We start from the raw sequence: 27804 nt of genomic DNA, 5'->3' as shown, positions 1-27804 counted from the left end.
ATGGACAAGGGACAGGGGACAATTACTGGGCTCGTTGTCTATTTGCATGAGTAAGTAACCTTGTAACAACTTGCATAAGGACTAATCTCTTTCACTGGGGAAAAACAACCTTGGCCCTTCAACCAACTGTGAAAATGCCCAAAAACTCTTGCTGAAATGAACCACAGACCAGCATTTTCCAAGGTGAAATAAAAATCAAAGGAGACTCACAACTTTATATAACCACCATACCACAAATTCTGGTCGTTGGTGAGAACTGGACATCCCCTTTCCATTTCCTATTCTCCAGCGCTCCAATTGATTTCCATATTGAATAGCATGCCTAGCAGTGTCTGGAGAGAGGAAGCACGGCCGCAATGCTCTGGGGTCGTGATGGAGACCTCGGTTCTCATCAGTCCTCAGGATGTTATCTGCGGGGCGCTTTCAGTTCTTCCTATAAAAATAGATGACTTTTATAACAACAAAAGTAGCAGCCATGACAATAAAAAAAAAAAAAGGATAAGCCACACTCAGGTGCATCAAGTGAAAAGTAAAACCCACTTCCTGACCTCCCTTCCCATTCCCCAGAGGTGGTAATTTTTTTTTTAATATTTATCCTGCATTTCTTCAGAAATCGTTTGGGCCCATACCGGTGAATACGTATGCGCATACACATACATACACACTCAGAAATGTTCACGTTGTAAAACCGTTATGCCAAATTCACTGTTGGTGAATACCATAGCCAGTTAAATTTTTCCACATCGGCACATATAAATGTAGTCACTTCATGACCGATCACTACAAAAAACCCTACCGTGCAGGCAGCTGTAAGCTAGTTTGCCATTCTCTCATTGACAGACGTGTAGGTATTTGGCCCTTTCAAGCGGTGCCAATACATACATCCACATGCACACACGTTACTTACTTGGTTAGTAAGCACTCACCCTTGTGCAGGCAGCAAGCACTGCTGAAAAGAGAAATTTAATAACTGCAAGCAGATCCCTGGGTCTGCAAGTATATACATTTAGCATTTCAGCAGACCTTGTTACGTTGTCCCCTGAGGTGCTTGTGTCGTGCACACTCACTCACTATGAGGATGCCTGCCTGTGTTTGTAAGCCCTCAGTAGTCCAGGGCATTATCAGAGATCTTTCGATAATAACCCATCTGATGAGCAAAGAGCCATGCCCTGTTGTCTTAATTTGCATCGATTTAATTATGAACGAGATCAAGATTATTTATTTATTCATTCATTTATTTATTGGCTATTTGTATTTCCTCATCAAGGAACCTTCAAAAGATACCAAATCTCTTTAATGTTCTAGGGAAGATTCACACTTTGGCGTGTGTATATAAATCTAAAAAAGGATCAAAAATAAATAAATAAATAAATAAATAAATAAATAAATAAATAAATCTAAAAAAGGATCAGCCTCGCCACCCTCCCTCCAGCTAAGGTCCCAACACTAGCACACCAACTGGCATTATTAGACGCCATGTTTTATAATCTTCATTTACCTTCTTTTCCTGTCCCCACAGCAGGCGTCAGGCATTAGGCGGCATGGCGGCACCTTGCCGTTGGCTTTTTTTCCTGGCTGTTTCGTTCTGATCCCATTGTTCGTACTGCAAAAGCCACTTCATTTCAACTACTTGTGATTTCAGCTCGGCCTCTCTGAGTTAGTAGCCTTAAAGACAGCCCTGAAAACTAACCAGAAAAGCGTGAAACATGATAACACAGGCTTCCCCACACAGCAGTGAACACCTGACAGTGACACACAGCCACAGGCTCAGCTGGGCAGCTTTCAAAGTGTGCTCTTTGTACCAGCTATGTGTTACTTCCCCTGTGTCCTGTATGCCCAGCCGCAGTGGGAAGGTCTGTGCCCTGACTTCCCATCCTCAGGAGGAGAGGACAGAGGTACGCAAGAGAAACCTATTATCCCCAGGCTTTAACTCTACGACAGAGGTCTGGGTTTCTACTGGGTGTTTAGGATCCCCCAGGACACAGCAGCACTAGTCCATATAATGTGTGACAATTTCCAGCCATCTGGAAAATTCCTAGTGCTTCTGACTCCTGCTTAAAAAAAAAAAAAGTGTTCTAAAGATCTTGGCACTGACTCCTACATTCCCTTCCTTTGTCCTCTATGTTCTCGAGCAACAATGGTGCTGGTGTCATGGATTATATTCCAATATCATTGGCCAGGCACTAAGGCACTTCCTGCTAATCTTTCGCTGCACCCTTACATCAGTTCTCGGAAATAGGCTCTGTTGTTATCTTTCTCATTTTAACTTTGAGGAAAACAAGGCTTTCAAGGATTAAATGTTTTCACCATTGCCTCAGGGCTAGAATATGAAGCCAGGTTTGCTTCATCTCAGACATACTATTCTTTCATTCAACAGATATCATTGGACCTGAATGCTGTGCCAGGTGCTGTCCCAGACGCAAAGGAGAGATGGAAGGGAACCTTGCAAAGGCCTCACTCTCCTCGACTTTACCTTGTAGTTAGGGGAGATGTCATATTTGAGTGAATAGTGAAATAGTCTCTATCCCCAAAAATCTGCTGGCCAGGTGGGCATAACAGGTCCACAGTTCTGTGTGATGCAAACTAAAATAAATGCTGTCACAGGACAATTTCTGGCACAAAGAAGACCATCTGTGGAGAGGTATAAATTTGGGTGACCCTCACCTGTGGGCTCCCAGCACCTGATCCTTCCTGGGATGCACTTACCATACCGCATTATAGTTGGCAAGTTATTTTTTTTTTTGCATTTCTATTAAATTATTAAGTCTCTATGTTCTGTCTCATGGCCCTATTTCCTAGTCCTGTACTTTGCAAAAAAAAAAAGGTATGATCTCAGAACTTTTCCTGGAGTAGTCATGACCTCCTGAGGACAACATTTAGAAAGTCATACTGGACCCAAATCAAGAGATTTCATAGAAGAAAACAATGCCACAATCTTGTTATGCCAAGGGAGAACATTTGATCTAAGTTTATAATTTTCATGGAAATTTTTTGAACTCTGCATAGTATTTTCAGGGGCCATGGCTAGAGTCTCATTTTTGCAGATGCCAATTTCTGACTGGTACATGCCACAGAGGGCTCTAGAACCCTGATGGTACTGAAGGTTATATAAGCACAAGCATGTGGGCTCGACAGGTGTGTGTGTACGTGTGTGTGTGTGTGCGTGTGTGTGTGTGCGTGTGTTAGGTGGGAACATTTAAGATGAAAGTTCTCAAACAAATAATGGAACAATATAAAGGACAAAAGAAAGATTTATATGCAGATGCATGGGCTTTAAAAACTTCCCTGTTTTAAGGTTGAAAATTAATGGAGTTTAGGGTGAGTTTTAAAGTGCTCATGACTGACTGCCTACAGAGTTTATGGTTTTGTCTAAAATGAAACTTTTGTAATATTAAGGCATACAAAAGGATTTGGTGCTAAATATTTTTTGAATAATAGAATCACTGGTAGAGTTCTAGAGATCTATGATGTTTTTCTTGCTGTGTCATTTACTAGCATGTGAGCTTAGACAAATCTCGTCTCTAAGTCTGGAGTTCTTCATCTGTAAAAAGTACCTCTTTCTGAATTTTTTTTTACAAAGTTTAAAAAAGAAAAAGCATGCGATCCACTTAGCATGGTTCCTGACCCAGAGAAGAGGTCACTGTGGTAATTCTGGAGGTTAATGCTGCTGCTGCTGCTGCTGCTATCATTGGAGAGATTCTGGGAAAGGAGAGGTCAGCCTGAGCCTCAGGCAAAACCCCACAGAAGAAAGCCCAGCAAGTATTTGGGCAGGGTAACAGGCAAGGAAAAGGAAATTCAAACCCGAGTAACTGCCTGAATGGACACAGGTGTCAGCCAGGAATGAACGTTTTGTTTAGAAATAGCAGAAGTCCTGAAAACGTAGACTTAACCAGCAACATCACGGAGCTTCGTTTCTTCAGGCAGGGGTGGGAGGAGACAGGTTTCAATGGGTAAAGTATAGTGAAGACCTGTCAGATCTTAAAGTAATAGTCTGATTCTTAATGTCCTTTTTTAGTTCTAAAGTTCTCTCTTTTTTTTCTTTTTAATGCTTATTTTTGAGAGAATGAGACAGAGTGGAGCAGGGGAGGAGCAGAGAGAGAGGGAGACACGGAATCTGAAGCAGGCTCCAGGCTCTGAGCTGTCAGCACAGAGCCCGATGGGGGGGACTCGAACCCACAAACCGTGAGATCATGACCTGAGCCGAAGTTGGATGCTTAACCAACTGAGCCACTCAGGCGCCCTATAGTTCTAAAGTTCTAATAATCTTCATTACAAAGAGAAAAAGTCTGAAACCTGGCTTGGTAAGTGACCTTCTCAGAGTCATGCAGCATGTTGGAGATAGAGCTAGGACCTAGAACATCATTCCCAACAGGAGGAAGCATTTGCAAAGCAATGTGGCTGCAGGCTGACAGGCCCCGTGTGCTGGGCACCCAGCCAACTCTCATGTCCTCTTCATACCCCTGGTTATCTTCCATTTCTTCCCACTGCCCACTGACTCACACAAACACCTATTAATTATACAAGGAGAATACTTTTCATGGTGCTTTGAAAAAGACTTTAAAAAATCTTTAATTGAAACCAAACATCAAATATGAAGAAAGATGTGTCAGGTAGAGATGTCTGGAGTACTTTACAGTTGAGACACAGTGGATGGTACTGGTGATTCAAGAGAGAGGACTTCAGTAGCAATCACTGCTCCTGTTATTGGAGCACGGTCTAGCCCAGCCCTAGACTGAACACATTTCATGACTGAAGTCTTTGGACATCACAACCACCGGCAAGATGGCTCCCATCTTTTCCATTTTACAGATCAGCGTGCAGAGAGGTGAAGCGGTTGCTTACGTTTACAAAGCTAGCAGGCCTTGAACCTGCATTTAAAGCCCTGTTCCTCTGCTCAAAGCCTGGCCTTCGAAAGGCAGCCTTTGTCTACATCACAGATTCTGCAGGGGTGGGAATTGCATTATGCCAAGCGGCAGCTGTTATACAGAGTGAGGATGCCTGAGAAGAGCAGCACAGGGCCCTAATTACCTATGGCAAGGAAAACATCTGTGTGGGAAAAGTAATGAAATTAATTCTAAAGTCTAGCAGTTGCATGCATTAATTGACGTTAATTAATGCCAAATTACAAGATACTTCCTATGGAATCGCATCATACACTGACTAGAATTGAATATGGAAAGAGTTCATCATACTTAATGCTATTATAGTAAGCCCCAAGGGGAATAAGAGTGATTGGTCCCTCATTATGAAGTGCAGCCAATTTCTCTCTGTTTCCATTAGGAGGAGAAAGAGAACAAACCAGGAGCCCTTTACCAGGGGCAGGCAGCTCAAAATTGTTCATTTCCCCTTCAGCTTGCAAATTTCACTTTGAGCCTCTCTAAGCAAGCAGTGGTTTCAAAGCCTCTTCCTGGGACTTTGCTTGTGTCGCCCAATGGAACCTTTGGTATTTCTTAGCCCAAAGACGGGCTCATTACACATATTGTTCGTGGTGCTCTGCCTCAGTATGTGTCATGGGGAGTGGGAGAAGCAGAGGAATTAGAGAAGCTTCTCTGATTTTTGTGGGACAGATCTCACACGCCCCCTCCACCTCCTGGCTGAGACATGCTTTCCAGGGCTCTGCACACAGTTGTCTCCTTCTCTCATATCACTACCTGTATACTATTGTTGACATCTCATGTATATCTTTTATTCATTTTTCCAGTGTAAGCATACATATGTAGATATCTATATATACAACTTGCAGAAAATCGGGTTGATATGCACATATTTTGGTAACCTACTTATTTTGGGATAGTTTTAGGTAAACAGAAAAGTTACCAAGATAGTACAGCTTTACTAGCTCTCCCCGATGTTAACTTCTTAAATAACCAAGGTCTGTTTTTTAAAACTAAGAAATTAAAGCATTGATACAAATTATTAATTAGAAACCTATTTTTATTATATGAAATGCATTAACCACTTCCGTAAATCTTCATATACTCTTTAGAATCAGGATTTTAATAACAAACTATGCATGTTCTGAGGTTTTAAAAAGTTATTCCTCTATGTTTGACCATTTTTCTATTTAGTTTTGTTATAAACAACACTGATGAAAATTGAAGTACCTAAATCTTTGCATAGATCATTACTTATTCCCTTGGTTAGAATTCTCAGAAATAAATGTGAGGTCAAAGAGAGTATTTTCAAGGATCTTGATCCTATTGCCAAATTACTCCACACAAAATATAAATTTACTTGTCTTTCTTTTTGTATCTGGGTGTATGCATTGCTACTTAGATCAAAGACGAAATATAATTAACAGAAGTTGGCCCCAAACTTACCAGCATTCTTCACACAATACAGAGTAGTGGAAATAAACCAGCTTTGGAGCCAACCAAGTTTGAAACCCATAATGCTATTTCTGTAAAACATTACGTATTTGAGCTTCATTCTCTTTATCTAAAAAAATAGTCGATATATTGTACTTTGTAGTATTATCAAGATTAAATGTATGAAATAAATGTGAACCTGGCACATTGGTATTCAACAATTGTTAGTTTCCCTGCTCTTTTATTTTCTTCCCAAATCCCTCAGCTTCATAGTTTCTCAATAGCTGAGTTATAAATATGAGAAGTGTATCTTTATATTTTCCGTCTTATACTTGTTCAGGAACCTTTGAAGAGGAGGTTCAAGTCTTAAGAAAGCTTTAAACTCTGAGACCCCATACAAAGAAAACAAGCACTGTGTATTTATCAAAAGTTCTCATCAGGTGACTGTCCAAGAAATTCTGATTGGAAGTTGTATTTGTAATTTGAAGGCCAAGACCTCCTAATCAGGAATCTTTGATTTAGTTTGGTTAATCATTGTTTTTGTTCATTATCTCACATAAGAAGTGCAGAAAAAGAGCAGCTGTAAGTTCAGTATAATCAGTAACTCAGTGTCATCAGGAAATAGGTCCTTTTCATCTCTTTGCATACTCATTAGGTAAGCTTAACTGTAAGCTTACTGGCTCCTCTATGTAAAAAGAAGGCTAGAGCAGTTCTCAGCATCACATTATTCTAGAGAGGCAGAACAGGGTCTTCTGCTGTATTTCCTGGTCTCTCCCCTGTAGCCCCTTACAAGACTGCCCTCTCTTCTCATTTACTAGAACTCAGTTTTAATGCTCTTTCCTGAACCAACCAATGGCAAGGGGAGTCAGAAGACCTTTTGCGGGCATAGACCCAAGAGGATTAATCCTTGCATGTGGGCACTTCTTAGTCATGCAGGAGGAAGGATAAGTCAACCGATCCAGTATTGGCTTTTCCATCAAAGAGGCCGGGAGGAATGGGTATCGGGCAGGTCACCAAAAGAAACATAGCTGATACAGAAACATAACTGGAGTACTCAAATTCAGTTTAACTAGCCTTTAAAAGGCCCCCAAACTGATCCAATTATTGTGAAAGGTAGCAAAAGAGAAAATAGGAATGTTATCATTATTGATAACAGCTCGTATCTGTACACATTTGAGTTTTAAAACATTCAGCATATATGCTATTATAGTTAATCCTTAGAGCCAAAATTCAAGAGAGTTGACATTGGCATTCACATTTAATGGATGAGGGTGGCAAGGCTCAGGAGATTGAAATTTCTTTTGAACTATGTAGCTAGTAAGTGACCAAATAAGAACTCAAGCCCCGGTCTCATAGTTACCAGTGTCCATTGCTGTGACCCCAAGCTACCTTTGGAAAAATAAAAGTCGTTTAAAAGATGTGGAAGAATCTGGTGGAGTGTGAAACTGTGAGGTGAAGATTTTGTGTGCTGTGGTGGGAAGGGGGACGATTCTGGGAAGGACTGACTCCCAGAAATTGTCTTCAAGGAGAAAGACCTTGAGTTATGCCCTAAGATGGAATGATAAAGAATGTTTGAAGAAGGTGGTAAGTAAGAGTGAGTAGATGGCTCTTCTTTAGTTCATCTACGAGATGGTTTCACTACAACCAGATGGCTTAAAGAACTTCAGAGCCATCCCATCCCCACAGACGGCAGAGGCATGAAGGAATATTGTGAATAAAGTTCACCTCCAGTCTCATAAGAGCTTATCAGCAATTACATGTCCTTGGTCAGATGGAGCAAATATGCATGCCGCCCCCTTGTGGTCCTCCTTGTAGAATACAGATTTTACCCAATTTCCATAGGTAAAGATGGTCCTGGAAATGTCCTTGAGAGAAGTCATTAGTGAATCCTTGCATCCAATGCTATACTATTGCCTACCCCCATTTAAATGTAAATCTTCATCTCCTTATTTTGTTTTAATTTGGAATAGTGGATTTCTTTATACATCCCTGATATCCTAAAATCAAACATCCATTTATTAAGCATCAAGAAAAAAAAAAGGTAAAATGACTTTCTTCTTCATTGAAAAAGATATATTACAATAAAAAGGCACATTCTAGTAAATATTTACTCATTGGCCAATATGTCCCTGGAACAGTATTAGAACCTGAGGGTACATCAGTGAACAACAAGAAAAAGGAGTCACTATCTTCAAGTAGCTTATATTCTAATAGAGACAGACAGAAATGAATTCCATGGGGGGGAATTAACAAAATGGTGTGTGATCCAGAGTAATCATGGAAGACCCTCAGAAATAATAGTAGGCTGAAATCTAGAACTTTCTTTGTGAACAACCAGGGGAAAAGCATTTTAGGCAGAGGGAATACAAGCAAAAAGTCTCGTAAGTAGTAGAAAGTTTAGCCAAACTTCTGCATGTAAAGGAAGCCAGATTAGAAGACTCACAGAGAGAAGAAGAGATTAACATGTGGGGACATTGGAGTGGTGGGTGGTAGAAGATTTGAATTTATTTTAAATACAAGGAGGCAAAAGGAGTTTTAAGTATGAAATGACGTCTGATTAGTAGGGAGAGCAGAATAGCTGTGGTTGAAAAACCAAGGCAGCCACCCTGATACATTGCACTTCCAGCCATAGATAGCAAATGTATAGAAGAGTTAATTTAACTGATAGGTTTACCATCTGCTGTCAAGTCTCAGGTAAGATCAGGGTCTTGGTTTTCTCATCTGTAGAATTATTGACCCAAGGAGCAATTGACCCAAGAGCAAATTATTGGACCCAAGGAAACTCCTCTCTATTCTATTTCACTTAAAATTATTAGCAGAAAGTCCTTTGTCTTGACATGGAATTTTACTGCTTATAACAATGTTTATAACTTCTTGCATGAGATGGCTGGTAAATGCATGTTATATCCATGTTTCCCTGCTTGTTGGTCAAAGGTCAGAGTGTGGAGGAAGAGCCTACAAATGCAAAAAAATAATTAGGAAATCGTAAATATTATTGCCAGTTTTTAAAAATATTTTCATTTAGGTTTGGGAGAGGAAAATTAATTAATGAGGATTTAGTATTCCAGGATGCAAGGTTTGGTGGAGGTGAGGGGGCATGCTGGTGATGGTGTTGACAGAAAGTGAGTAAAATAATGGGGTGCCTGGATGGCTCAGTCGGTTGAGTGTCCGACTCTTGATTTCGGCTCAGGTCATGATCCCAGGGGGTGGGGTCAAACCCTGTGTCAGGTTCTGCGCTGAGCATAGGCCTGCTTAAGATTGTCTCTCCCTCTGCCCCTCTCTGCCATTTGTGCTCTCTCAAAAAAAGAATGAGTAAAATAATAATGATACCACTTTGAACGATAATAATGGTAAAAATAATGCAGCTAAAGAATGTGAGATTTGTTTCAAGAATTGGAGATAGCAAGGGAAAGAAAAAAGGTCGACTCTGAGTGTAATACTCAGTGTGTATACCTTCCCCCTACCTTTTTTTTTTTTTTTTTCTTTCAGATTCACAGTACCTAACTTGCCGAATGCAGAACTGCACAGAGGCCAACAGGAATAAACCCTTCCCAGGCTACATTGACCCAGACTCTTTGATTGTCCAGGATGATTATGTGTTTGTTCAGGTATGAAAGATCCACTTCTGTTGATTGTCTCAGACAGTTCTCTTCCCTGCTTCCGTCCCTAATGCAGCCTCCTTTGCCTGCTTACACTCCCTTGAGGGTAAAAAAAGGAAGAAAAATAAAATCATTATCTTCTTGACAAAAGGAACATTGCCAAGTGTCGAAGCTTCTATGCTCACGGAATATTAATTAGCTCCTTTGAGCAGCGTCTGGAGGACCTTATCAACACGTGGTCACGGAGGCACCGCTTAGAGTATGAAGGTTGTCTCCAGAATGATGCGCACTTTTGTTCACCCTTCCTCTGCCTTCAGTGAGACTGAGTGGATATGTCACTCTCTTCCTATCAGAAGAGTCAGCCAATCAGCCTGTTCCTCAATACTTACCTTAAAAATAGAGAAACAGATGGCAACAGGAAGCTGCGGGGTGACTGGAGGTAGTGGGAGGCAGAGGCGAGGTGGAGAGTAATCAGCCATTATTGTCATGCTCTGACTATGATTAGGATGAGAAGTGAAGATGTATGCAGTCGGGTTTTTCTCTCCTAAAGAGAGTGGGAAACCTTTTGAGGTAAAGTGGTTAGAAGAGACAGGGAGCAAGTATGCTTTGCTGCTTTTCAGCATTTCAGGAAAGTTTTAGGTTTGTTTGAACAGTGATTTACTTAGTTGTTAGGTAAGTTTAGACAGACTTCACTTATTGCTTCCCATGGTAAGAGTGACAAAGGTACAATTGCTGAATAGTTCTGTGTGTGTGTGTGTGTGTGTGTGTGTGTATACATTGAATATATTGACATATATTTATTACATATATTCATTTTTACACACATTATATATATATACATACACACACAATTTCACTATGATTGAGACACATTCTTAACACTAATATATTTATTTGGACAAGAAATCATAATTCAGAATATTCAATCCCATGTTTTAAGGAAGCAAATGTTCAAAATGCACAAAATCAACCTCTGTACTCTTAAAATGTTTTGCAAATGATTATACATACACATACACTTCATTTCTTTGTTGGGGAAATGAATAATGAGTACTCTGATAACTTCAGCATCAAATTATCAAGTGACATTAAAATGGTTACACGTATTGGTTGTATCTATAATTCATTTCTCAATCACTGTTTCTGCCAGGAACCTTTTCTGTTTTCTAATAATGATTTATAATCCACATATGTGACTAACCAATGAGAATCAATTATGCCTTTTAAATGTTATGTATTTTCTACCCATACCGCTGTGAACATGATCCTGTGAACACTGTGAACATAACCCATCCCTAGAATTAGGAGGTGATCTGGCCCAATCATGGTGGACAAGATAACTTGTCAGTCACTCTCGTACGTGTCTGATGGACCTTCACCCACAGCATTTGTTGACACAATCTGAGTATGCAAACTCCAACTGATGTTCCAACTCCAGATATTTATATGGATTAAGAGTGACTCCACCAACTCATAGAAATACAGACTAGATGGTCCTTGCTACGGGTTAGGGGGTGGGGAGACGTTGGTCAAAGGGTACAAATTTCCAGCTATTAGATGAATAAGTTCTGAGGATCTAATGTATAGCATAGTGACTATAATTACCAATATTGTATTATATACTCAACAGTTATGAAGACAGTAGATTTTAAATGATTTCAGTACACACAAAATATCATAATTAAATGAGGGGATAGAGGTGTCAACTAACCTTATTATGATCATCATTTTGCAGTATATGCATTTATCAAATCATCACATTGTACACTTTAAAGTTACCTATCTTATATGTGAACATCTCAACCAAACTGGGAAAAAAAAAAAACAGTGGCTACAAAGGAGAGGGAGACTGACAGTAGAGCCGTTGCCACTCCACGAAACAGTGCTCGTGCTGGGGTGGAGACTGCACCCCTTCTTGCCCTCCCTCGCACCCACAGGGTTCACTGGGCTGTGTGTGCTGGACAGACTTGGAGGAAGTAGCTCAGAGTTCTCTTCTGGAAGATAGAGATCTATAATGATTTTGGGCTATGATCCTGGCCAGTTTTCTGTCTAATGTGTCAGCAGCGCGGCTGTATGTGAGACATACTCGCATTCATCTAGGGTACAGCATCGAACGGAACTCAGCGCTCAGAGATGAGAGGCTCCAGCTCTGCCGCTGTTTCACCCGGGCTGTTTCCTTCTGATATGGCATGGGGACCTGTTTGCGTGGTCATAGTCTTGGGCTGGATAGCTGGGGACGGCTGATGGACGTTAAGCCAATATACCCTAAGGCTTCTCTCGTTAGAAACACAAAAGAGAAGAAAAATAAAAAGGAAATGAAAATTTTTCCTTGTTTCTGAGCTACAGGGCAAATCCAAGAATTTTATGTTCACCCAGTGGGCTAGGTTGGGCCTCAGACCAGTTCACATACACTGTATGAGTCGTTTTTGAATGGAGCTCTAGTTTCTCACACTTGTCCACCATAGTCATTCACACTGTTGGGTTGGCAGCTACCCCCTTCCATTCATGGCTGTTGTTCGAGGGCCTGGAACTATTATAGGAGCTCTTCTTACAACTCTTGTGTTTATGATCCAGCTGACATCAGGAGGACGGCCGCATTACTACGTGTCCTACCGAAGGAATGCGTTTGCCCAAATGAAGCTGCCCAAATATGCTTTGCCCAAGGTATGAGCTGAATGGATTTCTTCATTTTAGTATTTTCTTCAATTCACATATTCTTGACCTCACCCCTTTCCCAAGGACCCTTTCAGTCTTTCGTATTCATTTATCTCTTCTCATCCCTCATGACTGCTTTTCACGTTCTCTCTCTCTTTCTCTCTCTCTCTCTCTCTTTCTGTCTCTCTCTCTGGAATTCTTGTTATAGGAGCATCTAAATAAATTGTCAACTGATTTGCTTTTACTTTTCAAGAAATATGTACTGGTATTCTAGCAAAACATAAAACATGCTTTGGATATTATGTCAGTACGACGGGGGTGACACATTTCTATCCCATTCTACTGTGATTAATTTTTGAGAGGGGGTACATCTATACGGCATCCAACCTTTGCTTTCTCTCTCAATAGAACTTACGATACTGGCTGTCTTTAGAGTTCTGAGGCACAGCTAAATTTTTTGGACTTTCCCAAAGACGTTACTCCTTTGGAAATAATGACAGACAGAAGTTAAAGACCCTCAACTGCTGACATTCCCTGGGCTCTTTCCAGAAACACTGAAGAACTGTGTTGATATGGAGCACCACCTAGTGGAGGTCAAACTGACTTGGGCGCTCCAAGCTGTGGATTTGTGGTCTGAAGTAACTAACGCATTGTGCCTTGATCTTAGAGCAAGGGAGGTATGTATGACTGTAGGAAGGGGGAAGCGTAGGTTTAAATATAGTTGTAGCTCAGTTTTGAAACCTTTGGGTTGGGCAAAGAACGTAGAGAACTTTTTTCGACTGAGTTTTCATGACTCTTTATCTTGTGTTTTTGTCCATGACTTTGTAGTATGTTATCGTGGCCCAACACCAGCTAGCTGCCAGGGAATCGTGTGATAGACACAGCACAAGGTCATTGCAGATCTCTTCTTCCAGGAAAGTAAATGGTAGCCAGTTGCTGTGGCTTCTCCAGGCAGAATTCTCCTTCTGGGCCATCATTTTGGCTCTAAGCCTAACAGGAGTAAGGTGGGCTGAGACATCAACACATTTGGGATAATAACACACATTAAATCTCCCTGTTGACTCCATGAACAATATCCATGTTAGTATTTACTAATATTTCCAGCAGCTAAGAAATTAATGACAGTGGTAATTGCCCAGAACTATTTCTGTGCTTGTATACATTTAACTGCTCCTTGGTCTTGATTCGGTTTAACGTGTTTTACAAAAGGACAAGCTACAACTTTGGAGTTGTGCCTTGGATGAGACATGGGGAGAGTCCATATGTAAAACTAAATCTGAGTGCTGTTAAAAGTACCTTGGATAATCTTTTGGAAAGGCCCAGGAGGGATATGATCATGCCTCCTCAGTAAGTCCAATGGAGCCGTTTTGGGTTTTTTTCCCCCTTCAAGTGCTGAAATGAATTGCTATTTCTTTGATTGATCAGCAAATGCAGTAGTTAGCTTGCAAGATTTACACCTTTAAAAACAAGAGTTAAAGTCAATGCAGGGAGATGCCCTTGCTCAAGAGGCATGTGGGAATTGAGACCAAATCAGGAGCAGCAGATGTGAGTCAATCATCTTGTTCTAGCTCCTGGGAATATACTCTTTGAGTGGAATAAGCCTGGGCCAAACCAAATGCTGTCTACAGCAGGACTGAGGCCAGCACTGAACTCCCCTGAGCTCCCAAACTAGGATCCTTTATACCTTTCTTCTCTTGAAATAATTGAATAGTTTACTATTATAAGATAGCAGATCCCCCACAAATTTTGATATACTGGAGGGCCATCAAAAGAAAAAAAAACATGGACCAAGGAGCCCAGAAATGGTAGTTTAAAACCAAAGGAGCATCAGACCTGGCACTGGAGTGTTAGGAAAAACACGTACTTTGCATTGCTTCTTCATGGCCATCACATAGATTGCTGTTGACAGTTGCCCCCAGTGACATCTAGCCAGTTGTACTTTGAACCTGAATCTGCTGTCTGTCCTCTCCCCTTGCTATCCCAGATGAGCACGCTCCATTACTAGCTTGATGTGAGATAGGAGGGTAGAATGCAAGGATTAATTTAGCTTTTCCCTGGAAAAATAGGAGTCAGTACAGCAAATGAATGTATTATGTAGTCCAAGGAGATGTTTACTTAAGGCAATGAGATGCCTCATTACAACCCATTACACCTTCAAAGAGAAGCCCCAGCTTGGGTGGAGTGATTTGTGGGAAAGGCACATGTATTTCGTGGCCTTCTATCAAAGCCAGGGCTGCCTTGGCTGGAAAGGAACAAAGCTTCATGCGCAACAAAGGAATCAAGACAAACCAGCACTTTGATGTCAAATTTTCTGTAATCATCCACTGCCTTTGTATCAGCTCTTGAAAGACTATGGTTACCCTGAACTGTGTTTAAAAAAAGTTAATAATAATAATAATAATAATAATAATAATAATAATAATATAATGGTAATGATGACCAGAGAGGGGGATGGGGAGACTTTAATGTTGCTGCTGCTATTAAAAGCATGAAAGCCCTAGACCAGGAGACACAGTGAAGGTTTCCTTCCCTTAACTTACTTGGAGCTTATTCTGAGCCCCTCAAGAGAGATAAACGAGGCAATACATATGAAAGTGCTTCAAGCACTTTGGAGGACAGATACTCTATAAAAGCAAGGTAATATTATTATCAGTATAGATCTCGTTGTCTGTGTGGTGGGAGATCGATGGCACCCAGGGCATGGGCGGTGCAGAGACTGTTTGATTCACAGAAGGAGGCCTGGATTCCAGACCTACATAGGTCACTAACTTGCTGTGGAACCATGGACTGGCTTATCAATTTCTTTCTGTTTTTTGTTTGTTTGTTGTTTTGGGTTTTTTGCTTTGTTTTGTTTTGTTTTTACATTTTTAAAATAAAATAAATGTTACTCTGAATCAAATATCCTTAGAGATACCTCATGAAAATTTGGCTCTATGATCAAATGAGTTTAAGAAGAAACCTAAATTTCATTCTATGTTCTTTGCCTTGAGAGTAATGGTAGGTCACTGGTGTCGAAGTTTCTAGGATGTCCTTTGAGCAAGAAAACTATATAATTCATCACTGATCAAACATTCCCAAAGAGATCCACTTAAAAAAAAAAATTCTATTAAAAGTCCAACATTGCTGGTGTGCTATGGAACAGACTTGGGAAAACACTCTCGTAGAAGATCTAAAAGGCTACTTCTTGTTCTAAAAGTTTGTGTGTCAGTAAAAGCATTCAATATAAAGTGCCATTCTGGTAGAAAAAGCATATTTACCTGATAGAGGAGAATATAGGCATGAATTAAAAAGAAAGATACCATTGAAATATGTCAGGTCCTTCAATTCAAATACCTAAGGCCAACATCATTTTTTAAGTCTCTTCACTGTAATTGGATTATATGGAGAGAGAGAGAGCTGATCTTGGCCCTTATCTAGAGGTAGCCATTTGAATTTGTTATTGTTATGTGACTGGTTCTCTATGTGACCTTGAGGCACTGTGTTTTAGTTCTGAATCTACAAAATAAAGATTTGTCTGAGTGGGATAGTACAGTTAATGTACTCTATCTAGTCCCTAGCATTTATTAAGGAGATGTGTGTGGTGACCCAGACTTCAGGGGTTCACCAGTGCACAAATTCACTCCAAGGCACAGAGGTAGGAAGTAGTTATGGAGGGGCCAGATCTGTGTTTAAATATCATAACATGAATTCAAGAAAAATACTGCATCCTGCTGATGAGTGAACATGAATTAGGAGTAGTTCTTTGAGGATTCTAAATGCTACAATAAGGATTTGGGTCTTTGTCCTAATTTAGGAAATGGGGAGCCATAGAAAGTTTGCCCTCAGTGGTTGAATGGCCTTTGAGCTAATTTCCATACCTAATCCCCTCCATTCAAAAGAAGCAAAATACTTGCATGAACTACTTTTTATTAAGTATACTGGTTAACACTCCAACATTTGTGGTGAAAAGAAAGGCCAAATCAACCTTGCTTAGTCAACAGAAGAGATTTAAGGGCATGTGTCACTGAAAATAGCTAGCCCGTATGAAACAAATGCTACATGCCAGGCACTATAAATGTGTAACACTTAGTAACTGATTTAATCCTTACAACTCCATGGAGGGCACACTGTTATCTCTGTTTTACAGGTAGAAATGCTGAGGCACAGAGTTTAGTTCACACAGCTAAGTTACAGAGGGAAGATCTGAACTCAAGTAGTTTTACTTGAAAGTCCATTCTTTTAACCTTTTTTTTTTTTTTTTTCCCTAGTGTTCTCTCTAGCTGAAAGGTTTACAGGTGGGGCAGGCTTCTTAGCTGTCCACAATCAAAGACTCAAAGACATTCACAGAATGTGGCCTCTCTTTCTTTTGAGCCTATTTTCTTCAGGACTGTCTTCATCTCCTGCCCCTAAGATATGTCTCCATCAGATCTAGAATTTTATTTTATTTTATTTTATTTTATTTTATTTTATTTTATTTTATTTTATTTTATTTTATTTTATTTTTTATTATTTTATTTATTCTTACTGCTTATAAACTAATAGTAAGATATATATATGTATGTGTGTATATATATATATTTTTTTTTTTTCTAATAATGCCGCAGTCATCCTATAATTCTGTCTTACTGGCTTTTTGTTACATACCATCACTGATCCAACCACTGTGGTCAGGGACATTGCATATTCAACATGCTCATTTCTGGTGCTGAGGGTAGAAGAAAGTAGCAAAGACTGAGTACAGGGAGGAAATTTCTCGGAGAGCAATGAGGGTGTTCGTCAAAGAACATCAAGCTACAGTTAGCTGAAGAAATGGAAATAGACATTTGGCTGATATAAGCAATGGCCAACTTCCATACAAAACATAAGTCTGCATTATTGACCTGCAGTGAATTAATGGGAAGGATTCATTTTTGGCCTCCTACTCTGTATTCTTTTTATAAAAACGTTATCAAATTCTGGAGTATGGCATGTGGTACCTAGTAGGGGTGAAGGAATATGAAGCTGTCTGCATGAGGATCTCTTCCTTCTGGGGTCATAGGAATTCACTGTGATCCCGGTAATGGGGAGAAAGACTTGTTCCTATACATTAGAGCAGAATCCAAGCTGAATTGCCTTTGTTTGATTGAAAGAACGTCAGTGTATACAAGGAGAACTTTAGGATAGAAGTTAGGTAGAATTTTCTAGCACTGATATTCTTGCCAAAAAGCATTGAACAATCTCCCGAAGCTTTTCAAGAATGGAGGATGATCCATCTGGAAAGATTTGAGTATTAAGCTGCACAAAGGCCAAGAATATTTCCTTATTGTTCTTCTGTCTTTGTGCTTCTATATAATTCTGGCTTTGGTTTCGTTTTGTTTCTGTTTTTGGTTTTTGAAAGTTATACCAGTGTCTGCTGCCTTGGGCAAAGGGTGAAAGGCCTCCAAGAGCTTGTGCGCAGGAGACAGCAAGCCTTGGTTTATGTCAGCCTCTCCCTGAATATTCGCTACTCTGGAGTTCTGAATGGGGAAGAAAGGATTTGGAATTCCCACCCCAGGGACATCTACTCACTGCCTCCATACTATCTTTGCCTTATTTTTATCTTCCAGAACTATCAGAGTCTGAAAGTGTCATCAGTTAAGCAGTCTACTTTTTTCCCTCTCTCACTTAAGGTTTTCCAATGAACTTCTCAGAGTAAAGGTTTAGATAAACCACCAAATGCTTGAGCCCTCCTTGACATGACAGCTAGTGCTTTGGGGTTCTCAGGTGAACGTTTTCCTCGTGGGCTTCTGGGAGTTGCTGAGCCTTGGGCAGTGTTTCTCAAACTTTCACATGTTAACAGTTAAAGTTTAACGAACTTTAACTCTAACTTTAACAGAACTCTGAATCAGTGAAAGATTTTATTTAAATGCAGATTTTTTATTCAATAGGTGGGCCTGAGATTCTGTGTGCCCGACAAGCTTGCAGGTGATGCCCCCATGCTGGTGACCCATGAACCACACTGAGAGATACAGGGCTTGTCTATTTTCTCGCTGTCTCTGACTTTTCCTCACATTTACCCCACATAAGCCTTCTGAACATGTACCATGTCTGTGCCTGGCAAGTATATCAAGATGACTGATTCTCCAAAGTCATACATATTTGAGAAGGTATTCTTCATTTATCTAATGAAGTAATTAAATTATAAGTGAGCTACCAAGCATTTCTCTGCCCTATTTTCTCATGGCCTTACTGCTTAACTTCACAAATGACAAAGGAAATACATGGTTAATGCTAACCTAATCAATTCTTAGTTCACAAATATACACAAGGAAAATTTCTATCTTCCACTACAGTGCCTAAGTGCCTATCCTGTTGGTCTTCATTAGATTCCACTCTCTTCGGACACATGCCATGTTAATGTTCGAACCTCTTCATCCTCTGTATCTTTCTTCAGGACATGCACGTCATCAGCACAGATGAGAATCAAGTGTTTGCAGCGGTGCAAGAATGGAACCAAAATGACACCTATAACCTCTATATCTCAGACACCCGTGGGGTCTATTTCACGCTGGCCTTGGAGAATGTTCAGAGCAGCAGAGGTCCTGAGGGAAACATCATGATTGACCTCTATGAGGTATGTCACGAGGCATGTGCAGTCCTGAGCCCCTGTAGTGCCTGGACTGGAGGTAAAGACCTACCATTGGCTGTTGCCTTGATCATCTTAATTATTAGTTCCTTACGTGGCCTCATGTCATTCGGGAGAAGAAGGGATTTGTAGAGCATTTTTGTTTGTTAATTTTTAATCTACAGAACACCTGTGGGAAAAATTATTTTTTCATGAAGTCCACAGGCCATGTAGTCCCAGAGACCTAGAGAGAGTATCTGGAGAAGCAGTCAAACAATTGAAAGGTTTGAACAAGAGTGATCCTAATGTGAATTTTGAAAATAATCTTGAAGGACAGACACGGTGTCCCAATGTGAGCAAAGGGGTAGTGGGCATGTTCCCTCCTTCTTTGAAGAAAGAAAGAGGCAACTCTGCATTGGATCAGAAGATGCTCCCATTGGATTTGAATACCTTTTTTTTTTTTTTTAATATTTATTTATTTGTTTGGAAAGGGGGTGGGAGGGGCAGAGAGAGGGAGAGAGAGAGTCCCAAGCAGACTCTGCACTGTCAGCACAGAGGCCAACTTGGGGATTTATCTCATGAACCGTGAGAGTCAATCAAGACCTGAGTCGAATCAAGACTCAGATGCTTAACCAATTGAGCCACCCAGGTGCCCTGGACCTGAATACCTTTTTCATTAGATAACTTCCATTGGCTAATTGTCATCCTCTCAGAGGGACAGTGAGTGAGACAAACATGTAGGTCTTACTCTCCTAAATGGGAGGGGAGAGGAAAGACAAAAAACAAAGTTTACCATAATTCCCTAAGAGAACTACGGCCTTTTGCTTCTCAAAATGACCAAGGTACAAAATAAAATCATACATGTTGGATCACTTAGCTTTCATGACAAATGCCAACACTTGAATTGCCATTTACAGCACAGCTAGGTAGAAAGAAAGCTGCTGTTTGGGGATGGATTTTAGCCATTTGTCAGTCTTACCTTCCACTATGAAAGATTTATAATGGGTTATAATGAGCCATTACAAAGTGTATTCAGAATTTGGGAAGTGTCTGTATCATATACCTATATCCTATCTGAAAAAAAATCTAGAATGGATTCAAATATGTACAGTCATAATGATGCTATCTTTTGGTTGAGTATGAGTTTCAGAAAGTCAAGAAGTTGCTTAAATAACAAGAAGCAAGGGAATAATATCCAGTATATCAAAGAAAGGATCCAATTTCACTTAAGAAATTTAAACCCACTGTTGTAATTCTTTTTAATGCTGTCTACCTCTCTTTTCCTTTAGGGGCTCTTGGGGATTTTCTTCTAGTATCTAAAGTTCTCTGTATGTATAAATGCGCATTAACAAACTGTATGTCCCATTCAGAGTGCAGACTAGTATGGGACATAGTTTGTGTGTATATATTTAGAAAAATGCACTGCAAACTTTTTTACACATTCACAAGTTTTTTTCCACTTGTTTCCTGCCCATGTTCCAGATAAATATAGTATCATATATCTCAGTCTCAATCTGAAAATGTATTCTGGAAAATATTTACATATTCTGGTGATTTAGTTTCAAATTTGTGTTGGATAAAATTTGTGATTTAAAGTATAAATTTTGGAGTCAGGTTGACTGGATTTAAATCCTAGCTATACCCATGTGTATGTATTCTAGAGACAAAGCCAATAATTTCCAAGCCTTAGTTTCCTTGTTTAAAATATGGAGATATACATAGTATCTACTTGATAGGATTTCTCTGAGGATTACTTGTGTTAATCTTAACGTACTGTAAAATGGTTCCAGAAATACATCAATGCTCAACAAATTATAGATAGCATAATTAATATTATAGTCCAATGAGTTTAAGCTATAAGACTTAAGCTTTAAGACTATTCTTATAGTCTTAAAGTCTATATTCTTATAGTCTTAAAATCTACCCATATTGTTTAAATACCCAACACATTTCTACTATTTTGGATCTCTCTTGCTTCCCATATTGCACTTAGCATGGCCATAGTAATTCTTGAACACCAACTACTTGTCTTCTTATAAACAAGCGTAAATTGCCACATTTCTTTCCTCACTTCTAAATGCTGTACAAACATTTAAACTTTAAATGTGTTTTGTGGAAATGTCATTCATTTTCATGCCTTGATCCAGCACTTACGATGGAAATAGCTTGCTTCAAGAGTCTCATAAGAAGTCAAAGCAGCTGCCCCAGATCAATCACCCAATTTGTTTCCCTGGTCTTGATTCTGTCCTGTTCTCCCGAAAATATTTTCTGGTTTTCAGATTGCATTTTTTTTCCCTTTCTGATTAACTGCTCCCCTCTTTTCAATCTACTGTGGAATAGTTTGTTGTTGTTGTTCTGTTTTGTTTTGTTTTTTGGGTTTTTTTGTTTTGTTTTGTTTTTGGATAAATTTTGTCTTCTGCCAAAACAGAGACCATTTTAATTGGTCCCTTGATGATGGAAAAGATGACAGCTTTGGACAGAAATGACTTTGCAATGTTCTGTGATTCACACTTGTTTTCATGAATGATTTTCTGAATTCAAACATTGCTAACAGGTACGGAATGCGAAAAGGAAACAGGGTGTCTTCGGGACACGGCAAACCATTTCTTGGTTAATCCTTGTGTTTCCCCTTTGTGTCTCTCTTGCAGTTGACTGTCTGTAGGGAAACTGCTGGCTCTTATTATCATCACTTTGAGCGGTGGTGTGACTGCATTATGTAAAGGTGTTCTGCGTCCTGGGGCCGGGGAAGAAGAGTCTTTGGTTTTATTAGCCTGACAGTTCACAGCAACTTGAATTGAACTTGATGTGATCAGAACGGCGGTGCCGTATCTGCTGATTACCTAGATAGAAAGAATATTGGCTGACGTGGAACCTGGCACAAATGTTCCTTAACTCTGATTGTTCTGGCTAGCAGAAAGCTGAAAGCCATCCAGCATGAATTTCCCAGTAGAATTGCAGTGAATGATGAGTGCTTAGAGGTAAATGAAAAGTAAGCAAATCCGTAAATGAATTAATAAGGAGCAGAGATGAGCAACATATGAGGTAGGGGTAACAAAGACAGAATATATGGAGTGCACGTCTGCTCACATTTGGGGGTGACTGAGGAGGACGGCATGAGTCCGTTGCTTGTATGCTTCTGCATGCCAACTACCTGCCATTGCTGTTTGCTCTTTAAGCTGTTTCAGCAGAGGCCAACTGTGTAATGTGTAACAATAGGAGTCCGTGTATCAAGGAAATGTACTGTTGATGAGTCTTTGTGGGAAATGCAAAAGGAAGCGCATGTCTCATTAAAATCAATCATTATGTTCATATACACACATTAGAACCTTACAACAAATGTGGCCCTTTCTGCCCTAGAAGCACATGTGTGTATGTGATGACGTAGGGAGTGCTGGGGACCAAGTGTTGGGTGACCATCTTACGTGGTTTAATCACTGCAATGCTAGAATGTTCCCTCAGTGTCAGTTGGCCATTGAACGTGTACCACATTTGAAAGAGTCAAGAAATGTGAACCAGGAGAGTTGTCCACAGAGCAAAAATGCTAGATAAGGATTTTTGTTGATGAAGGTTCATAATAACAATGGATAATATTTTAGGGGCCAGTATGTGCCAGGTACTGTGTAAAGAACCTCCCATTATTATCTCATTCAATCCATACATTAACTTTATGATACTAGGACTATAATTACTCCCATTTTAAACATGAGTAAATAGAGGCAGAAAGAATGCAATCATCTTTGCAAGATTACAAAGCTAGTGGCAGAATTAAGATCTAAATCCTAGAGTATGCAACTCTTTTTTTAAACTTTTTTTTTTAATTTTTTTTTCAACGTTTATTTATTTTTGGGACAGAGAGAGACAGAGCATGAACGGGGGAGGGGCAGAGAGAGAGGGAGACACAGAATCAGAAACAGGCTCCAGGCTCTGAGCCATCAGCCCAGAGCCTGACGCGGGGCTCGAACTCACGGACCGCAAGATCGTGACCTGGCTGAAGTCGGACACTTAACCGACTGCGCCACCCAGGTGCCCCTTAAACTTTTTTAATGTTTATTTATTTTTGAGAGAAAGAGAGACAGAACATGAATGGCGGAGGGCAGAGAGAGAGGAAGACACAGAATTTAAGGCAGGATCCAGGCTCTGAGCTGTCAGCACAGAGCCCGATGTGGGGCTCGAACCCACAAACCATGAGATCATGACCTGAGCCAATGTCGGACACTTAACTGACTGAGCCACCCAGGTGTCCCTAGAGTATGCAAACTCTTAACAACAAACTATTTGTGTCTCTAGAAAGATTTGGGCTTGTATTTGGTTGTGGCCCAGCAATATCCCTAAGAAAAGACATTGAAAGGTAGGATAAATAGTACTAGACTTTACCTAGAAGTAGAAGAAACCAGACGGAAAAAAGAAAACAGTCTTGGAGAAAGGCCAACTCAGGATCTGCAAATGATCTCTCTGGACCTATTCACCACCTTCTGAACCACCTTAGTCTGTAGTTAGAGCTAAATTCAGGCAGCACTGTCATGTCCCTTCCAATTTTGTCTGGTGGATGTGTTTCTTTCAGAGAAGCCTAGAAACAAGTGTTCTAAAATTCTGTCATTCCTGAATAGCACAAACCCTCCAGGGGCATCACGTGGGGATGGGTAAGAGAGGACCGCATGCCTGACGGTGGCCAGAGCAAAAAAGACATGACGAGTGTGTCTGAGACGTGTGATTCCTAGTGTATCCGTCTGGTGTGGATGATGAGAGGGGGTCTGACAGCTTTGGACAATATCCATCCTCCTGTGGGAAGGGAATATTAATTAATGATGATGAAGAGCACTTTGGCTTAATGGGCAATGACAGTTTATCCCAGCCAAGTGGAAAGGGCTGTGTTGGGAGTCAAGCCACCTGGCTGGCAAATTGGGGATGCACAGAATGTGTGCATACATGAGTGGGCACAGTGGGCATGATGGAAGACATAACCAATGAGCAGCGCATGTTCTATTGCACACATAGTGTCTTCTTCACACTATGAGTGCACCTCTTTAAGAGAGAAAGCCGAACAGTTGCGATGATGTACTGACACCTTGACTTCTTAGGGAAAGGCTGCCTCTTATAACTGACATAGGAATTAGAGAAGAAAAATGCTTTCCTATCCAAGATATATTTCTTACTGGGCACAGAATGTACCATCTAATTGTATTTAAGGTTACTTACTCTCTCCTTAGTAGGGTAGTGTTGCCTGGTTAAGGCAATAGGGAAGAAAAGAACACTTGGACATTTCGGGGGGAGTGGGCTCTTTGATTTCAGAGTTACCCCTGACCCTGCTCTCCCTGAGTATGTGTCTCTCCTGGCTGCAGTTCTCTCTTTAGAACAGAAAAATATTCTGTCTCCAAAGCCTAAAGAAATTATGGTCACAGATATGTTCTCTTTCTAGCTACACTTGTTGATTCATATTTTTTTTATTCTTTCCAAATTTTGACACTTTGGATTTGTAATTAATGTCTGAGACAGAGAGGGTAGGAGGAATCATCTCCCAATCCTCAGTAGAGTCAGAAACAAGCAAAAACTCCCGTGCAAGGGTTTTCCTAGCTTAGCCTCCACATGCAACATGTGAAAGAAAGTTTGGGAGAGAAGAGCACCCTCTAGAGATGCATATTAAAAAAACAAAGGAAGAATATAGGGTTCTTCATTAAAATCACCAAAGAAACCCAAGTCCCAGCACTGAACACATTCCCACTGTCAAAAACAATCTGTTCAATGAACGTATAGTTACTTAGACATTCTAGGTGCTTTATCGTCAGTGCTTGGAAGAATGCATGATAAATAGTTGATACTCAAACAATATTTATGGGATAACTATTAAGGAAACGTACTGAAGAACGAATAAAAGGTAGCCTCAAGTAAGTATGACATCCCATCCCTGACATTTCTCTCAGAATACTCTAGGATGACTGAGAAATTTGAAGAAATAGTAGGGCCCAAAGCATTAAGTGTGTGGGCTCTCGAGTTAGACAGATTGAAGTGGAGTCCAGCTATAAGGTTCTCTGGGGAATGATCTTAGGGAAGTAACTGACCCCATCCAAACTTTGGTTTGCATGCGTGTAAAATGAGGACATCATTGACTCTGCCATTTCGAGTGCATGAGAGATTAATGTGCTCATGCTTACAAAACCTTTCGTATAGTGCCTCAGGCTTCATAAGTACTCAGTAAATATGGGATAGTGTTATTGCTGTCCTATCTTCTAATGCAGAATTCTTACTACCTATTTTATTAAAAGCAAAATAAGTCTTATACAAAGTGACTCTTCTAATATTCATTTTCGTGAGGGAGTATGGTGGAGTGAATGATAATCCAAAAGTTACATTAGAGTGGGAGACTGTAGTGTGAGATCTGTCAGGAGAAGTGCTGATGACTATACAATGGTAAGGAATGTAAGGATCCCTGGAGAAGTTTGTGGGAAGACTGATGCTCTTAAAAACCTACACAGTTGTTGAGAGCCATGATGTCATCTGGGGGACAAAATGGAGGTAAGAGAGGAAGAGTTGGGGACAGTTAGGAGTTCTGTTTCTGGGAAAAGAGCTTATGGAGCTGGGTTTTGAGGTATGCCTGGGTAGAGACATTTCTGGATATTATCCAAGGGAGTTGGGGACAGCCTATGTGAACAAGGAGAGTAAAATAAGAGAAGGGAGGGTGGCCCTCCAAAGCTATCATCCTAGGGCACAATGAATGTGCCAATGTGCTTTGTGTCGGCTTGAGGTTTGAGCTGTAACACTTCATGTTTAAAGTCTAATCAAAATGGTATTTGGGCTCATATGATATTAGAGAAGAAGAAATAATAACTGATTACCTTTGAGACTTCTGGTATCAAATTCCCCATATGCAAGGCAAAGAAAGATAAGTGGCTTCTCAATACACTCAGCATTTTTGTGCAGAATTCAGAAAGGTAGAAAACGTAACAGGTCTTTCCCCAAAGGAAGACGAACTCCCAACAGTGAGCTGTGTCATTCCCACAGGGGAACATCTTCCTCAGAAACCGTATCCATGTGAAGGCATGTCTTCCTCGGGACTATTACTTTTTCCTGTCCTGTTCCATCCTTCAGCCCCACCTCATTCCAAAGCAGCACATACTGTAAATACTGAGGGAGGTTTTCTCACAACATAAACATGTACCCCCATCCTCAGTGGAACCCCAGACGCACTGTTGTACGTACAACTACACACACATTCCATATTTTGGGCACTAACACCACTCCCTTGATTTCCAAAGTGATAGCCAAAGTAAGAGGGTAGCGGTTGCAAGAACCATAGCGTGAGACCTCACGAAAGAGCCCTTGAGGAAAGCGTGTCACGCATTGGACACACACAGAGATGGGCTTCTCAGGCTCGGAGCAAAAGGAGCAGTGGATGAGCACAAGAAACTTAAGAGCAGGGGTGACCATCTCTGCAGACCAAAGAAGCAAGACAAATGAAAAAGACACCACAAATGGGATTTGTACAGATAAAGCGCCCTGGCCACAAGAGGAAAATCAGCAGACCCACTCCAGATCCGTCCCTTATTGCCACACGTTGCCTCTGCCTTGGCACGTTTTTATTCCCCAAGATAAACCTGAAGGCCAAGCTGCCAAAGATGAATTACAAAACGCAGCTCTCTGCTCAAGTGGCATTTGATAATGCCACGCAGTCGGGGGCCAATAAAGTCACCGCTTCTGCAAATCAAATGAACCAGCTCCTAAACACATATAACCCTGTTCTGACACTCTTGCCAAAAAAGGGAGAGGGCAGGAAGGCAAATGGGCAATGAAACTACTGGAATAGGTAATCGTTTTATTCTTTCCGTACTTATTGTAACCTAGAGTGTCGCGTGGTTAAGACAGCATTGCTTCTCATGTGTGAGTATGCTGTGGAGAGAAAATAGGACTTGGTGAAAATTCTGATTTATGAAATCTAATTTCTAAAGAACTGGCAGTTTAGTCATATTTAAACATGTAACAGCCTCTGGAATATATGCAAAACCAATATGGGGTTCCCTGGCGAGCAGTCCTTGTAGAGCTAGGATAGTGAATAACTAAATATTATTTGTAATTGACGTACCATTGTCGGGAGGTACAGTGCTCCTGGAATTTATGTCTTCCGCATTTGTCGAGAATCAACAATGCAGAAGAAATTGTCTGCTTGCTCTCGAAATGAGGCTTGTTTTCCTAAGTAGTTCAAAGTATTCCTCCCAGCTACTCATTTATACCATTTATTTGCTTAACAAACTTGTCGTTCCAAAGGAGTACGAAGTTGGCCCAACTCTAAATTACCCCAGATGCCACATCAGCAGGTACAAACTAATGGGGTTTGACTGTGTCAAAAGCCAAGGTAAAAATGTACATATTCTGTTGATTGAAACCCAACATCTTTAAGTTGAGAAATTCAGAGCTGTATTTGTTAAAAGGGCGTTGGAAGTCAGATCTACATGCGAACCCCAACTCTGTCATCATAAGCAATTAAAATTTGCCTACACCTCAATTTCCTCATCCATAGAACCCAGGTCCTAGCTGTTAGGCAGGTTTGTAGTGAGTGTCGGATGTTTTATATATAAAACACTATGTTTTATGTATAAATACTACATTTTATATATGAAAACACTATGCACTGGGCATAGTGCCCAGTCTGTGCTTCACAAAGCCACTCATTGGGTTCCTGTTTCCTTAT

General features: G+C 40.4%; 1 protein-coding gene across 4 annotated transcripts in view; it reads left to right on the top strand.

The window, feature by feature from the left end:
• Positions 1-27804, top strand: part of SORCS1 (sortilin related VPS10 domain containing receptor 1) — a 505682-nt gene that overhangs the window by 370532 nt on the left and 107346 nt on the right. For all 4 annotated transcript variants that reach the window (XM_047072706.1, XM_047072707.1, XM_047072708.1 and 1 more), the window contains exons 7-9: positions 9798-9916; positions 12482-12571; positions 18954-19133. In XM_047072706.1, the coding sequence (XP_046928662.1) occupies positions 9798-9916; positions 12482-12571; positions 18954-19133 (389 nt within the window). The remainder of the gene's footprint in view (positions 1-9797; positions 9917-12481; positions 12572-18953; positions 19134-27804) is intronic.

This window comes from Lynx rufus, unplaced genomic scaffold (genome assembly GCF_022079265.1).
Source record: "Lynx rufus isolate CCGP_SWC_20201006 ecotype Redwood Valley unplaced genomic scaffold, mLynRuf1.p SCAF_11, whole genome shotgun sequence".
NCBI lineage: Eukaryota > Metazoa > Chordata > Mammalia > Carnivora > Felidae > Lynx > Lynx rufus.
The sequence above is the reverse complement of the archived record's forward strand: the minus strand, read 5'-3'. Positions and strand labels throughout refer to the sequence as shown.